Raw genomic sequence first — 16,436 nt, 5'->3', positions numbered from 1 at the left:
GCAGGAGTACTCTACCTGGCGATTTTGTCCCCCCAGGGGACGTTTGGCAATGGCTGGAGACACTTTTGGTTGTCGCACTGGAGGAGTGATACTGACAATCAGTGAGTAGAGGGCAGGGATGCTGCTAAGCATTCTAGGATGCACAAGAAGACTCCCCAAAACCCAGTTTCCCATAGCCCAAGGTTGAGAAACCCTGCCCTAAAGCCTGGATTTTTATCTTGATAGTTTTTCCAAATGAATAGCACATTCATGTTTACAGTATTTTATAAGGAGATTTTGTTTTGTTTTAATTACAAAAAAGAGAAAGGAAATCAGTGTCTGACTGATTTGGAGATTTATAGACACAGTAACACAAACATTCCTTGAAAAAATGTCCCTGGAGATGCTAAAGTGATTTCATGGTACAGAGAAATGGAAAACAATCCTATTTCATCATAGAAAGACATGAGGACTTCTGTATTCTTTTTTTCCCTTTGCAAGTATGAAGGCAAACTTCTTTGTAGGTGATGGAGTTGTGGAGAGTTATTTCTGTATTGGTGAATTAGATCATTTAGTAAAAATGAGTAGTGACAATATCTATAAAATTCGCTTATCTTGATAGAATATTCAAGAGCCTGAAGTACTGGATTCACTTCCCACCTGTTATGGGTTAATTATTTAATATCTAAGCCTCAGTTAACATATCTGGAAAGTAATGTGGCTATTTAAAATTTCTGGGATTGATGTTTGCTAATTCGTATTTAGTAATTTCTGTTGGCACTTCACTTTTCTCAGGTGAATTAAAAGAATCGTTCGACCTTTAACTAATTGGTTGCTTGACCTCAGCGTAAAGCGAAGGCATTCCCTTGTTCGTTTCACAAATGAAGTTATTAAACCTGCAATCATTTGCATTGTTGTCTGCTTAGTCACAATAATGTGCAGTAGGTGGACGTATATATAACCACACATGTGTAAACACAAACGTACCTAGTGACTTAGAGGTAGGGAAGTTGGGCACTGACAAGAAGTGCTTACATGGCATCCCAGAGATTTAGGTCTTTGGAACCTGGCGTGCGATCCAGAACATACTCATGGTGACCTTTAAGGTTCATGGAAGTAGTACACGTGGTAAAGAATACAGCCTCTGAACAGATTCATTGGTGCTCCAACCACTGTACTAAAACAAAAACAAACATTGAAGAGTAAATGAGAGTGATTTTTTTATCTCCACTATGTTAAAAAAAAAAAAAAATTTTCTGTTCAACTTATTTTTTAAGCAATTATGTTATTGCCATACTACCCACACCCAATTAATTAACTGAATGCATGCTGTGAAAAAGTTGTGTTTTCTGTAAAGGAGGAGAGGGTGAAAAAAAATGAGCTTGGAGTCGCAAATCTCATAGCAAGTGACTTTGGTATTGTTTACATGCTTAAGAAGAAGTTGTCCCTTCCATGGAGATGGTCAGGGGACCTGTATCTATCACCACCAAAAGCGTTAGGGCTTTTTTTTTTTTTCCCATAATGAAGGGAACAGCCTGACCTATGCAACATCTAGTATAGAGAATATTTCAGACAACATACTGGATCTCGGCTAGAGGTGAAAATGCAAAGATGTCTTAGAGATTGTAGTATATAAAATAGTTTCACTGATAACATGAAACAAAATGTTATCATATATTCTGTGCTCTCCTTTAATCATTTTTTCATTTTCAAAGGAAATTTTTTTTGGATAATTTTTGAATAAGCATATATATTACATGATTCAAAAATCAAAATTATAGAGAAATATATATATGGTGATTCCTTGTTCCCACCTCTGCACTCCAGCTTTGTTTCCCCACCCCTACTTTGACCTTGTCCTCCTCTCACTTTTTTATTCATTTCTTCTTTATTCTACCAATGTTTTTTTTTAAGTACAAGTAAGTGTGTACATTAATTCTTGTTTCCCAACACCCCCCTGAATATACAAAATACAGCAAACTGCATACACTTTTCAGCACTTTGCTTTCTTCATTTAGCAAATGTATCTTGGAGATCTTTCCTTATCATTATGTATTTAAATTCCTAACCTCCTCATTTTGTACTTTTGGCCAAGCATTCCGACAAAATGCTTCCATACTCCTTGTCTCTGATAGCAGGGAAACTGAAGGTGGAAGTAATTATGTTTTATAAGACTTAAATGTGCTAGATAAATGAATAAATTAATAGGGTCTATTAAAAAAAAATCCACATCCTTAAATCAAGAACCATCTTTGACTAATATAATTGTGCAACATGGAAAGCACTAGTGACAGACTCTAGCATGAAACTCAAAAGTGGACTGCATCTCTGAGTTTCAATCTCAGTGATTGTAGGAACACATAACACAAATAAAAAAGGTTAATAGAAATAGAAGGGAAAAAAAATCCTGACCTAAATTATAATTTTTCTTTAAATTTGAAATGATATCTTAATAAATTTAAAAATATCCTTTGTAAAGTAGAAAATTGAAAAGGAAATTAATTTTTAATGTTATTTAATGTAGTGTCTATATGTCATCTAAAAGCATCTTAGATTGTCTTATGTATTACACTCCTCCAGAAACAGTGCTCTAAATAATCTCTAACCTCCCTTCTAGTTGTAGTGTTCTGTGATACTTGATATGCATTGTATTAAGGCAGCATAATCAAAGCTACCTGAACTCATAGGGTCGATGTGAGTCAGAATTGACTTAAAGGCTGTGGTGAACTCCCCATTCAGTATTCCAGTGAATAATCACATTGAGGAGATTCGGTCTGAAGACAGACTGTCTTTAGAAAAAGTAGCCTGGGTAGGTGGAAGAGTAGAAGTAGCTTAGGAAGAAAACCGTGTTTATTTAGCCAGTTGTGAGAAAGAGAAATATTAGGTGAGAAAGTTCTTCAGAGGATTCAGAGAGGTTTCTGCCAAATTAACAAATTGCTACGTTTCCATTTCTTACATTAAGAATACTGATCCTCCTGTAATATTTGATTTCTGGCAATGATGAGAGACTAGAAGAGGTTTGAAAACCTGTTGCTGTCAAGTCGATTCCGACTCATACCAACCCTGTAGGACACGGTAGAACTGCCCTGTAGGGTTTCCAAGGCTATTTTTTTTTTAATCTTTATAGAAGCAGGCTTCTACATCTTTCTCCTGCAGAGTAGCTGATGGGTTCAAACTGCTGACCTTTTTGTTAGCAGCCAAGTGCTTAACCACTGTGCCACCAGGACTACTTATAAGAGGTTTGATTGTGGGTATATTTCTGACAAAGCTGTACCATCACTGTTAACTGAGGATGTACTATGTGCCTGATGCTTTTCTGAATTCTTTATATAAATTACAGCAACCATACAAGAGTACTCTTAATCCTGTTTTACATGTAAGCAAATTGAGGCACAGAGGTTAATTAGATCAAAGTTATATGACTAGTAAGTAATGGAACCAGATTGACTCCAGAATCTAGGATCTTAGCCTGTATATTTGTAGGGTTTCTTTTAAAAATAAATAATTAGGGACTTTGAGTTTTCAGTGCTTACTTACTGTATCTTATTTTGTTTCAATTGCTTATTTTATTTCTCGAAGCATACTAAATGTAACCAAAACAAACCCAAACCTGTGGCCATCCAGTTCTGACTCATAGTAACCCTGTAGTCATTTTCTATTCAATATCAAAAAAAATCCAATATATTCAGGTTTTCTGTATCTGATTCTGTGTTTTGTGGTAACTGGCTGTTCTGTGGTATGTTTCCTGACTGTGTATGTGTGTGTGTGTGTGAATTTTTATTGTTAGCTCAGGTTTTTTTTAGAAAAAAAAATTTTTTTTTTTTGAGACCTGAATCTAAAGTTTTTTTTCTATCACACTTTTTATTTGTTTGCTTGTTTTTTTCTGCAAGAGACCTGGAGACACTATCAACCAAGGACCACTTTAAAAAAAAAAAAAAAAAAACATTATTTATGACATAATTTCAGAGTTACAGGAAAGTTGCGGTAATTTTACAAAGAATTCCCTTATATCCGTAGCCCAGATTTGCCAAAAGTTAACATTCTTCCACATTTGATGGATCATTTCCTTTCTACTTGGATTTATATATTTTTTTCTGAACCATCTGAAAGGAAGTATCAGACACTGTAAGAGAGCCCTGGTGGCACATGGTTAAAGCTCTCGGCTGCTAACCAAAAGGTCAGCAGTTCAAACCTACCAGCTATTCTGCGGGAGAAAGGTGTGTCAGTCTGCTTCCATGAAGATTTACAGCCTTGGGAATCCTCTGGTTCAGATCTGCTTTGTCCTTTTGGTTGCTGTGAGTCAGAATCGACTGGAGGACAGTGAGTGTGGTTTTGGTAGCAGATACTATGCCAGTATACAATCGCTATGAGTTGGAATCGACTCAGTGGCAGCAAGTTTGGGTTTTTTTTTTATTGTACTGTGCCCCTTGACCCCTAAACACTTGAATCTATATTCCCTAAAAACAAGGACATTCTCTTACATATCCACAGTATAATAATAAAAACTAGGAAACTAACAATGCTGTTATCGTATATTATAATGCCGTTATCTAATCTATAGACCCTTTTCAGAATTTGAGAATTATCCCCATAACGTTCCATATAGAAAAAAAATTTTATGCTACAATTTGTTGTCATGTCTTTTTATTTTTCTCTAATCTGAAATAGTTCCACCATCTTTGTCTTCCATGATTTTGACATTTTTGAAGAATTCAAGTCAGTTATTTTGTAAAATGTCTCCCAGTTTAGATTTCTCCATTTCTTCATTATTAGATTCAGGTATGCATTTTTGGCAGGAATATTGCAGATGGGATGCTGTGTTCTTCTCGGTTCATTGTAGCAGGAGGTGCATGACTTTGATTTGTGCATTTACTGGTGATGTTAACTTTGATCATTTGATTAAGGTGGTGTCTGTCAGATTTCTCCACTGTAAAGTTATTATTTTCCCATTTTTAAATATCTGACGTTTGGGGAAATACTTTGAGACTGTGTTGTTGTTTTTAGTTGCAGTGGAGTCGACCCTACGTGTGGGGAGTAGAACTGCTCCTTAGGGTTTTGAAGGCTGACCTTTTGGAAGCAGATTGCCAGGCCTGTCTTCTATAAATACGCTAATAATACTGAAACTTTCACCACAGTTTTAGAATCCATTGATGATTCTTGCTTGAATCAGTTATTATTATGATGGTTTTCAGTGGCTAATTTTTCAGAAATAGATTGCCAGGCCTTTGTTCTGAAGCACTTATGGGTAGACAAGAACCTTCAACCTTGGTGAGCAGCTGAGTGTATTAAACCGTTTGCACCATCCAGGGACTCCTGTCAATTTTTTCTTTATTTCTTGTCTACCCAGAGCCAAGGGCAAAATAGCATACCTCCACAGTCACTTACTCTGTAGGCGGGTTAACTGTGTTGACCTACCAAAGGTGTCACCTCTTAGAGTCACTGCTTTGTATTATAGTCTCTGACTCAACCATCCACCAGTCCCAGGCCCTGGATTATTTTGCCCTTGGAGGTACATGGAGCTCATTAAAACTCAATTTATAGACCACCAGAGATCCTCAGATACACTCATGGCAAATGCCTGCTCTAGAGCTAGCTTGCCCTTGTGAATGTTTTGTTTTTTGGGAATTCTTCTTGGGAGGAATGAAATATTTGTGGAGAATTGGGATTAACTAATTTAATGCTGAAAATAAAAAGATAAATCTAGGTGTGAGCAAGTTTCTTCTGTCTTTAAGGCACTGTATTTTTGCCACCATCTCAGTCTATGTCCTCTCTCTGACTCTTGTCTTTGGGAGCCTAAGGATCATAAAGCTGGCTTTCAGAGAGTGATGAGATGAGCAGCAGTAAGTAGCCTTGATCTTTTCTGAAGTGTCCAGGAAGTTATGTACTTTCCTGACCAGTTTCCAAACTTTCTATTCTTAGACATTAAAGATTATGGTGGAATAGTGTAGCATGCAGGGTGGGTCCATTTTTACTCCCCACTTGGCTTCCAGTTTTCAACTTGTTTATTCTTGAAAATCATAACATTTCCTGCCAAATTTGATGACCTGGTTGTGCTGGGACTTAAAGAGCATTAGGCCAGATCACAACAATAAAGGTTCAATTTAGATAGTAATGTGCTAATGAGGCCATAATTACGGAATATTTCCTTGTAGTGAAGTCACAGAATTTATCATCAACCCTGATTAGCCATTTCAGTTTTGTCTTAGTTGTTGCAAGGACTGGTCAAGGGAATGTGGATAGATTCCTGTAAATTTGTCACTGCTGTTGAGGGAACAATTGCATTACATTTGAATTTCTACAGTAAATCATTGATACAATTCTCATATTTAAAGTTCTGCCTTTATCTTTCTGATATTTTCTGTCTTACCTTTACCAAAAAAACTTATCAGAGAAATTCTAAGAATAAGCAATAAAAACTAAGGGCTAATGATAAGAAAGAGCTTCCGTGCACTGGTGACATAATTTTATCCATTCCTATAACCAATAAAAATTTTAATTTATTAGTTAACTATCCTTTCAGTTTATTTTTCTTAACTTACTTTTCTCATTGTGTGTGCTGCCATCATGTATGTGGCCCTATCATAAGACTGAATGTTGGAAAGTAAGGATTGTTACTTCTGTCAGTATCAAGATACCTTGTGTAACCTTCTTGATCAAATAGAATATTTTATTTGAATCAGATTCCACAGGCCTTTTTGTTATCCCTTGGAGTGTAATGAACCTTTCTATGTTCTTAAAGATGAGTATGCTTGAGACTGTTTACAAAACTTAGTAGAAGGCAGAATTTTATCTTTTTTTCTTTTAAACTAGCCTTATCACTCTCAAGGAGCCGTGGCAGCACAGTGGTTAAGAGCTACGGCTGCTAACCAAAAAGTCGGTAGTTCAAATTCACCAGCTGGTCCTCGGAAGTCTGATGGGGCAGTTCTACTCTGTCCTACAGGGTCGCTATGAGTCAGAATTGACTCGATGGCAATGGGTTTGGTTTGGTCACTCGCAAGGATACCATTACCCTGTATCTTTCATTTCTGACCTGTGGCCCATTACATTCTACCCAATTGCCTGTTTTTTCCTTGCTCGGTGTTGTTTTGTTGCCTCCCTCATTTCGGTACATCATCCCAAATTTCCTTATGTAAATTCAAAATTTACCTGTTTTAGTGTCTAAGGCAATACCTAAAGGAAGTCAGATAAACATTTCCTCAGGATGTGCCGATGGACAAAAGCTAGATTTGCTCTAAGGTACCTATATTCATTTTAACTGTGTTCTTCTAGATGTAATACTGCTACTTTTGATGTCTAATACAGGAAGATATCAGGAAGAAAGATTTTTGATGTTGTGTTGATAAAGTATTCTTTGTATACATAGGACTTTTCTCTTTGCATTTGTATCAGTCCCTTTAATGAATAAAGTATAAAGCTGTCCTTTTGGCCGTGCCATCTTTTTTTGATTAAGCATTTATTGGGCAGTGTCTTGGCTTGTGGGGAGTGTTCTGAAACCACTTCTGCTCTCCATCCAGATGTGTCCTGCTTGCAGTGTAGATTAAAATGTTTGCACTCCTCAGTTTGAAATTATCATTCCTGTTGTTTTAGCATATGTATTTTACTTTCTGAAAACCAGCCTTTTTAACCTTTTTTGCAAGGAAAGCACTTATTTAGGGAGAAACTTTTCTTTATTTTTCTAATAGGTTATTGCATCAGAAAAAAATCTATTTTATTTAGTATGGAACAAAAAACTGATATTTCTAATTGCAGGAGATCTTTAAAATATCTAAAATACAGCTATAATTATTGCTATAAAATATGTTCCTGTTAATAAAGACTATATGATAATATTCAAAGAAGAACGTGCAGTTAATTCTGCTTTTCTCAAATTTTATTTAATAACATTATATAATCTTTGTCAACTCAAAAGGAAGATGTTATCAGGCCCCTCCCTGCCCGTTTAACTTTAGAGAGAACTTAGCTTGGTCTGTTGAGTAGACTCTGAATCAGTGTAGCACTGTCACTCATTGTGAAAATATTTACCGAGGCGTTAATGATTTTTAACCTTTTTCTAGGAAGTATTAGTGTTAACATCTCATATCAATTTTATTGTAATATTGGGAATATTCAGTTATGAAGAAGAATAAAGCCTTGCCCTAAAACAGATGATGTATTCTCCCAGTAAGCACATGTGTTTACTGGACCTCTACACTTCCTGACGTTTATTTCGTTATTTTGTGAATGTGAATTTTAAGGGAAACTTTTATTATTGCAATGTTCATTGTTTAAAACTGACATTACAGTGACACAAGGTAGTGAACTTGGGCCAGAAGTATTCCAAGTGATATGCTCTACAAGCAAAAAAAAAAAACCTAAATTGAAATCTAAGTGTTGTATTTCTTTTAACATAAATTCTTTTGCAAAGAAAATGTACCATTAAATTCAGAAATTGTCAATTTCAATGATTTTGTTCTGTGGATACTAAAACAAGAGTGCTGTCTTAATTCAGAAGAAACATTACTTTTTCATTTGCTCTGACTGTTGCTACTTTTACCAATGGCATGTGAATGTGGTCACTTTTGAGTTGCATGCTTGATTCTAGATGTCGCACATAAACAGAGTTTGGAGAGACTATACTTAAATGTATAGGAAGCAGTGTCATCAGGAGGTCAGCTTGAGATTTTTTATGAAGTAGTACATACATTTTTCTAGATAAGTGTAGGAAAATGGGAGGTCTTGGCTAGATGATGCCATCTCTTGGAGCTAGAAATAACTTCTGGGCAGAAAAAGTAACATAAAATATTTTCCAAGTTTTTCCCAAATATTAACCTGTCATTATTCTTTGAGAAATGAGCTTGGAAACTGATGTACAAAGATAATTGAGACCATTTGGTACTAACTCCCTCATATGTGCGAATCTTCATCTAAACATAGTTCTGCCCTGTGCCCTGTTTTTATGTGCTGCTCCTTTCCTCTACTCTCAGAGAAGAATGCTTTCTCCTTAAAGTGAATTGCTCCCCTTATTGTCTGTATCTCACCTCAGTTTATCAAATTTTCAGCTCTCTAGTTCCTCCTTACTATACAACTTTATTAAAAGTAAATTTGTGAAGGCCGTCATCAATGACTAACAAAATTTAATGACTTCTTAGGGATTTTTACTTGTGTTGAATTCCACAAATTCTATCCTTTTGACTACTCGTATCTTCTTGAAACTTTATATTCCATTACCTCTAATGACACAGCCATTTCCCCTTCTGATAATTCTGTGTCCACTTCTCTTTTATTTCAGGTGAATTTAAGAAGCATCTAATATGTCATAGGAGTTGGACAAAAATCTGAATCCAGTCAGGCACCCTGTTTTATTCTTTAATTCATAATGTATCTCAGTTTCTTTTTCTTTACCCCATTGCTTCCATTCTGATTCAGTTCTTTCCCTGAATTATTGCAATTGACTTTTAACTGCTTTCCGTGGCTCTCTTCTCTCCCTCCTTCATTTCATCTTCATTCTATCTTAGAGTACTCTGTAAAGGGCTTTTCTTTTTCCAAGTTATTACACTGCTCAGGAACCTACCCTGTTGTTTACTTCATAAAGTCCAGCTCTTCATTCTGGCTTTTTTAGTTTGCAAAATTTGGCCCCAGTCTCTCACTTTTTGTTTTCTTTGAACATTTATCCATTTATCATTGCAATTAAGTCTCCCAGTGTTGTGTGCTCTGCAAATGCTGTGTTCATGATTTCTTCTAGTCTTTTATTTATTTTGGACCATCCTCATTACTTTTCCTCAACTATCTCAGTCTCAACAACCTTTTTCATTAAGTTTTTGTTTTTTAACTAATTTGGCTCTTGTCTCTTTTTTCTAGCTTACTTTTATTCAGTATCACTTAGTTCTTGATTTTCTCTAATGGTGTATTACTTTCCAGATACTTCTATCCATGTAGTAACCTGTATTTTGAGGTCAGAGAAGTCAAATTATATTTTCGAAAGCTGTCACATAATAGATATTCCATAAATATTTGACAATTGAGTGAAAATAAGAGACAAGTTAAATATTAAATCTCTTAAATTTTCATAGTCAGTAATGAAGTAATTTCTTAGTACAGTTATTTTTTAATGATTACATCATAATTTTATCAAATCAACTTTTATAGTTATGAAAATTACACATCAGCAGAGGGCAGTCAAGGTAAAATTCATTTGGCTGCCTTGTGTAAAATTAAAATTCTATCTCTTTAAGAGTTACTCTACTTGAGATATTAGTTTTACTTTATAATTCATTTGTAAATAAATTTCAGAACTTTTCAGTTGATAGGTTTGTATCATTATATAATTTTTTTAGCCTTGTAAGGTAAATATGTATTTTTTTTTTAATGGAAAAAACATTGAGATTAGTTTTTTAGGTCATGAAATATTTTATTCTTTGAATTTTTTTTTTTTTTGCATTTTAGATGGGTGGCTACTTTATGTATATACTTTTGTTTTTCCTGCTTCGGTAGCAGTATTTGTAGTAAATTTACTTTTGTTAATTAGGTTACTTTTCATTCAGTAATTTTCCCGTGTAAACTTATTGAGGAAAACGAATTTTTATTAGAGGCTGTGGTATAACACTAACTAAACTTAGTTGGGCAAATTCTTAAACTTTTATTGCATTTTCCTTCCTGAACCTTTCCTTTGGCAGACTGCAAACAATGAGTGGTGTATGTTTATAAAACGTGCTCATTTTCACCTCCACCTCCTGGAGGTTTGGTTTTTTGGTTTGGCTCCTCCTGGAGGTTAACCTAGTACTTATTAAAGGAGAAACACCGTTTATACTAAACAGTGTTTAACGTATACTGATGGTATTACTGTGTTTCCTGTTTTATGTTCACAGTAAGAAGATTCTGAAACCTGCCTTTGTGTAAATACTTCACTGACATTCCAGACAAGTATAATCTTGTCTTCTGGTAGGCAGGAAAGAGTGATGTCCTGGAATGCTGTTAGAGAAGGAAATCTCTTTGTGTTCCACAAATGATACCCCTAAACCTTTTAAGAATATAATTTAAAAATGACAGCTCTGTATTTGCTTTTCCTTCCGTTTATTAGCTTTGTACACATTTAGTTTAGAAATGAATTTAGTAAAAAAGAAAAAATTATTGTGGCTGAAAAAGAAGCATCTTCCTGGCCGTTTGCTGGAAATTGTTGGTAAAAACATTAAAGGGTAAAAATAAAAGCAAATTTAGTAAATAATTTTTACTGTTTTATTCTCTTAGCTTAAACTTTTTTTGATACTTGAATCGAGGCTTGTGGTAATTCTCTGCAGGCTTAAAAGATTTGGTGTTTCCCATTCCCTCCCAGAATTTCCACTAAAGAAATACTTTTTGGAGATTGTAGACCACAGATTATTACTTTTTAAAAGCTAGTTTTAGAGTTTTTATGTCATTTCAATATTGAATGTTTCATCAGAATATATAAAAATCAGAGCCATATCACTTTAACATTTAATATTCTAATGAATGGATTTTCTTGTAACTTAAGAATTCAGTTTAAGTAGTACTGAAGTTTCTGTTCAGTATCAAAAAAGAGAATATATGTGGTTAAATTATTGCCAAAACAGATACCATAGACAGAACCTGTGTCTAATTTCTAGGTTAGTTTTTCTTTATTTTCTTCTTCCTTGTTACTCCCATACCTTATTACCTACAGTGATTCTCTGCTTCTGCCCTCACTCGCTCAAAAACCCAGAAAAATGGAGAATCACCTGCAAGAGTTTCCAAATACAAGGTTAAAAATGCTTATTGGCCACTTTCAAACTGTAGAACAGTGTCTCACTTTTTATTAACAAATAATTGTTATATTATTACTGAATATGTCATATACTGTGCCCTTCGTTTAAAAATATTTTCTTGAAATATGTTGAACATTATTCTTCATTTATGCTCTTTCCATAAATCTGCTGTGATGACATACAAAACACTGAAGCTATGCATCTTAAATTAAGAGTCTTTTAAATGTAGTTCTTTAAAACAGTGCTGCTAACGGGTATGGTCATTCCATGGTAATTTGATGGTGTCATAAACTTGGATTCCATCTTATTGCTGTACCATCCTTTAAGCCACATGGTAAGAACATCCCAACATCACATCTATTTGCATCCATTCAGGTCTATTGGAACAAGGAAATGAGGTAATAGAGAGCTCCTTCCTTCCCTGTAAGAACATGACCCATAAATTGCATGCATCATTTACATCCCAGATTTTAGCTACATGACCACGCACATGTATGTATCCTCTATTTTGAGTGGCTGTGTGCACAACTGGAATTCAGGGGTTTTATTGCTAAAGAACAAAGAAAAACTAGCCTTCTCTGCCATTATGTGTTAGCAGTGTTCACCGTTGTCCACTCCTTTCTCTTACCTTGGCTTAAAAAACACAGTTAACTCCCTAATTTTTCTTCCATTTCTCTGCTGCCCCCTCGCCAACCATTTGACTCCTTTACATATTCTCTGCCTAGGCAAAATGCAGTTCATCAAGGCTGGACACTAGAATCCTTTTTTTTTAATTATTTTCTCCATCCACAGTCAGTCTCATCAGTATCCATGGCTTCAGTTATGGGATTGCATGCGATTCAGCTCATATTTTTACTTTGAGTTCTTCAACTGTTTGCTTAGATGTCTCAAAGGCATTTCAAGTTCAACATATCCTAAATCTAAGTTTTGCTTTGTTTTATATATAATTATTTAATCTTAACAACTTTATGAGGTAAATACTATTGCTATAAGGGGTTAAGTGTTTGCTAACCAAAAGGTTGGCAGTTCAAATCCACCAGGCACACCTTGGGAAACCAGTGGAGTAGTTCTCCTCTGTCGTGTAGGGTCAATTTGAGTCAGAGTCGACTCCACAGCAGCGAGTTTGGTTTTTTAGTATACCATACCTCATCCTGCAGATGCCATTTGTCTAAAAGACTGTCGTTTAGCCATTGAATTGCCTGTGCAACTCTTGTCAAAAATCAATTGATCATATTTCTGTGGGTCTGTTTCTGGATCCTCTGATCAGTTCCATTGATCTGTCTATCCTTTAACCAAACCACACTGTCTTGTTTATCATAGCTTTATTGCAGGACATAAAATCAGATAGTGCATGTCTTCCAAATTTGTTCTTTATTTTCAGAATTTGTTTTAGCTATTCTCATTCCCTGGCTTGTCTATAGAAAATTTAGAATCAGGATGTTAATATCTTCAAAAAATCCAGCTGTGATTTTGATTGGGATTTTATTGAATCTATAGGTCAATTTTGGGGAGATTTGACAACTTAACGATATGGAGTCCTCTAATCATGAACATTATATATGCTTATTTAGGTTCACTGTATTATAGTTCAGAGCATACAGACCTTGCATTTATTTGCATTTATTTTGTTAAATTCGTCCTTATTTCTGTTTTGTTTTTTTTTTTAAGCATTATAAATGGTACTATTTAATTTTGGCTTCCAGTTGTTTATTGTTAGTACGTACAGATACAATTGATTTTGTGTGTGTGTGTTGGAATTTTTTTTATTTTTGATCTTAAAACATGAAGCAAGGTGACAACATATTAACAATTGGCAATCTTGGGATTCTAAGTAAATATGTGAATGTTTGTGATTCACTGTACTGTTTTATACTTATAAAACTCTGAAAGCTGAAAATAAAATCCCCTTTCCCCAGTACTACCTTTGCCCCAAACAAATTTAATTAAGGAAGTTAGCAAAAACTTTTTTTAGACTTGGGAACCCAGGCTGAAGACCATTTAGTTTCATATAAGCTGTTAAAAGTTTGGAAAACACAACTTTTTGTTAGTAAGAGAGTTTGTAACCCTTTCTCTAAAAAATCATGATAATTATAGACTTAAAAGAAGTTGCAAAGATAACAAAGAGAAATCGATGTACCCATCATCCAGCTTCCCCCAGTGGTAGCATCTTTTTTTCTTTTTTTTTAATTGAGACCAAAGTTTAGTAGTGGTTACCAGGGATGGGAGGGAGGAGGAATGAGGGGAGTTATTTCTTATGGAGTACTGAGTCTTGGTTTACGGTGATGGAAAAATCACATTAATTAAAGGAAGAGTTGCACAGCCGGTTATTTTAAGTGCTCTCAATAAGGTGTACGCCTGAAAAAAGTTGAATTGGCAAAAGTTGTGTGATAGATATACTTAAAACAATGACCAAAAAAAAAAAAAAAAAAAACTAGCTACTGAGGCTGCATATGTACAGCCAAAACACTGCAGGGGATTTGACTCCTTGGTTGGGAGGTTTAGGGTCGTGGTTTCATGGGACATCCCAGTTAATTGACCTAATAACGTGTTTAGTGCTTATGTTCTACTTCCTAGTTTGTTTCATGGTGCCTGGGTCTTAAAAGCTTGCAAGCAGCCATCCAAGGCATAACAATTGATATTTGTTTGCCTGGAGCAACAGAGGAAGACGGAGAGTCAGGAATAGGAGGAGGAAATGGAATGCATGGCTAATGCCTCCATGAACTACTGCCTCCTTTACCATGAGACCAAGAACTGAATGGTGCCCAGCTACCATTACTGAACATTTTGATTAAAGATTCTGTAGAAGAATCCTGTTCAAAAGAGGGGAAATGCAGAACAGGATTTCAAATTCTCATGGACTCTAAACTTTCTGGAGCCGTGGAAGCTGGATGAACCCCTTAAACTGTTGCCCTGAGATAATCTTTAAACCTTAAACCAAAATTATCCCCTGAAGTCTTCTTTAAGCCAAACAGTAATTTAGGTTAACTAGTAAAAAATGTCTGCCTCGAATGTTATACACTTTTAAGATCTATCTAAATGGGATCAAATGACAACAGCAACTCGAAAGATTAGATAGGAACCTTAGGGGCCAGTGAGTTTGTTCGTTTGTTTGTTTTTTGCTTTAGTTTGGTTTCTCATTTAAACATTTATACACAAATTGTTTCATAATATTGGTTGCAATTCCCGCAACGTGTTAACATTCTCTGCCTTTCCACCCCATGTTTCCTGTTTCCATTCGTCCAGTTTTCCTGTTCCTTCTTGCCTTCTCATCTTTGTTTTGGGGCGGGTGTCGTCCACTTGGTCTTGTGTACCTGATTCATCTAAGAAGCACGTTCCTCACATGTGTTATTGTTTACTGTCTAATATTTAGCTGAAAGGTGAACTTTGGAGTGGCTTCAGTTCTGAGTTAGAAGGGTGTCCAGGGACCATAGTCTCTGGGCTTCCTCCAGTCTCTGTTAGACCGTTAAGTCTGGTCTCTCTTTTTTTTAATTTGAGTTTTATTCTACATTTTTCTGCTACTCTGTCTGGTACCACTGTTGTGATCCCTGTCAGAACAGTTGGTGGTGGTAGCCGGGCACCATCTAGTTCCTTTGGGTTCAGGTTGGCGGAGGCTATAGTTCATGTGGTCCATTAGCCCTTTGGACTAATATTTTCCTCGCGTCCTGTGCCTTTGATTTTCTTCATTCTTCTTTGCTCTGGATGGGATGGGACCAATAGATGTATCTTAGGTGGCCACTCACAAGCATTTAAGACCCCAGATGCTACTCACCAAAGTAGGATGTAGAACATTTTCTTTATGAACTATGTTATTCCAGTTGTCCTAGATGTCCCTGAGACCATGGTCGCCAGCCCTTAGCCCCAGTAACTCGGTCCCTCAAGGTGTTGGATGTGTTTTGGAAGCTTCTGTGACTGTGCCCCCTTTGTGCTCTATTATATATATGTATGAAACATATATGTTGTTGTTAGGTGCTGTCAAGTCAGTTCTGTTCCATAGCGACCCCATGTACTACAGAACGAAACACTTCTTGGTCCTGTGCCATCCTCCCAGTTGTTGTTATGCTCGAGCCCATTGTTGCAGCCACTGTGTTAATCCATCTTGTTGAACATTTTTTGCTGACCTTCTACTTTACCAAGCATGATGTCCTTCTCCAGGGATTGGTCTTCACCAAAATAGCTGATAACACATCCAAAATAGGTGAGATGAAGCCTCGCCATCCTTGTATCTAAGGAGCATTCTGGCTGTACTTCTTCCAAGACAGATTTGTTGATTCTTCTGGAAGTCCATGGTATATTCGGTATTTTTCGCCAACACTGTAATTCAGAGCCATCAGTTCTTCATTCTTCCTTGTTCACTGTCCAGCTTTCACATGCATATGAGGCAATTGAAAACACCATGGCTTGAGTCAGGCACACCTAAGTCTTTAAAGTGACACCTTTGCTTTTCAGCACTTTAAAGAAGTCTTTTGCAGCAGATTTGCCCAATGCAATGTGTCATTTGATTCTTGACTGCTACTTCCGTAGGCATTGTTATACATGCTGTACATACAAATATATACGTAAAAATATCCACAGCCTAATTTATATACATGAGTGGATATACTTCTTTACGCCCTCCTTTCCCCCCTATTCAGGATACGTATCTGCTTATAATTTCTTTTTTTTTTTTTTTTTTACTGTTGTTGTAGGATTGTATGTGCTGTAGTATTTACTGTAGTTGCC

General features: G+C 35.8%; 1 protein-coding gene across 7 annotated transcripts in view; it reads left to right on the top strand.

The window, feature by feature from the left end:
- Positions 1-16,436, top strand: part of AFG2A (AFG2 AAA ATPase homolog A) — a 352,856-nt gene that overhangs the window by 132,454 nt on the left and 203,966 nt on the right. Inside the window, exon 15 of one of the 7 annotated variants that reach the window (XM_064285365.1) lies at positions 2-16,436. This exon is cut by the window's right edge and continues 17,036 nt beyond it. The exons of the other annotated variants lie outside the window; for them this stretch is intronic. Coding sequence (XP_064141435.1) covers positions 2-109 — 108 coding nt within the window. The 3' untranslated portion in view covers positions 110-16,436. The remainder of the gene's footprint in view (position 1) is intronic. 7 annotated transcript variants of the gene reach the window in all.

This window comes from Loxodonta africana, chromosome 5, assembly GCF_030014295.1.
Source record: "Loxodonta africana isolate mLoxAfr1 chromosome 5, mLoxAfr1.hap2, whole genome shotgun sequence".
In the NCBI taxonomy this organism is placed as follows: Eukaryota; Metazoa; Chordata; class Mammalia; order Proboscidea; family Elephantidae; genus Loxodonta; species Loxodonta africana.
This window is presented reverse-complemented; position numbering and strand designations above follow the sequence as displayed.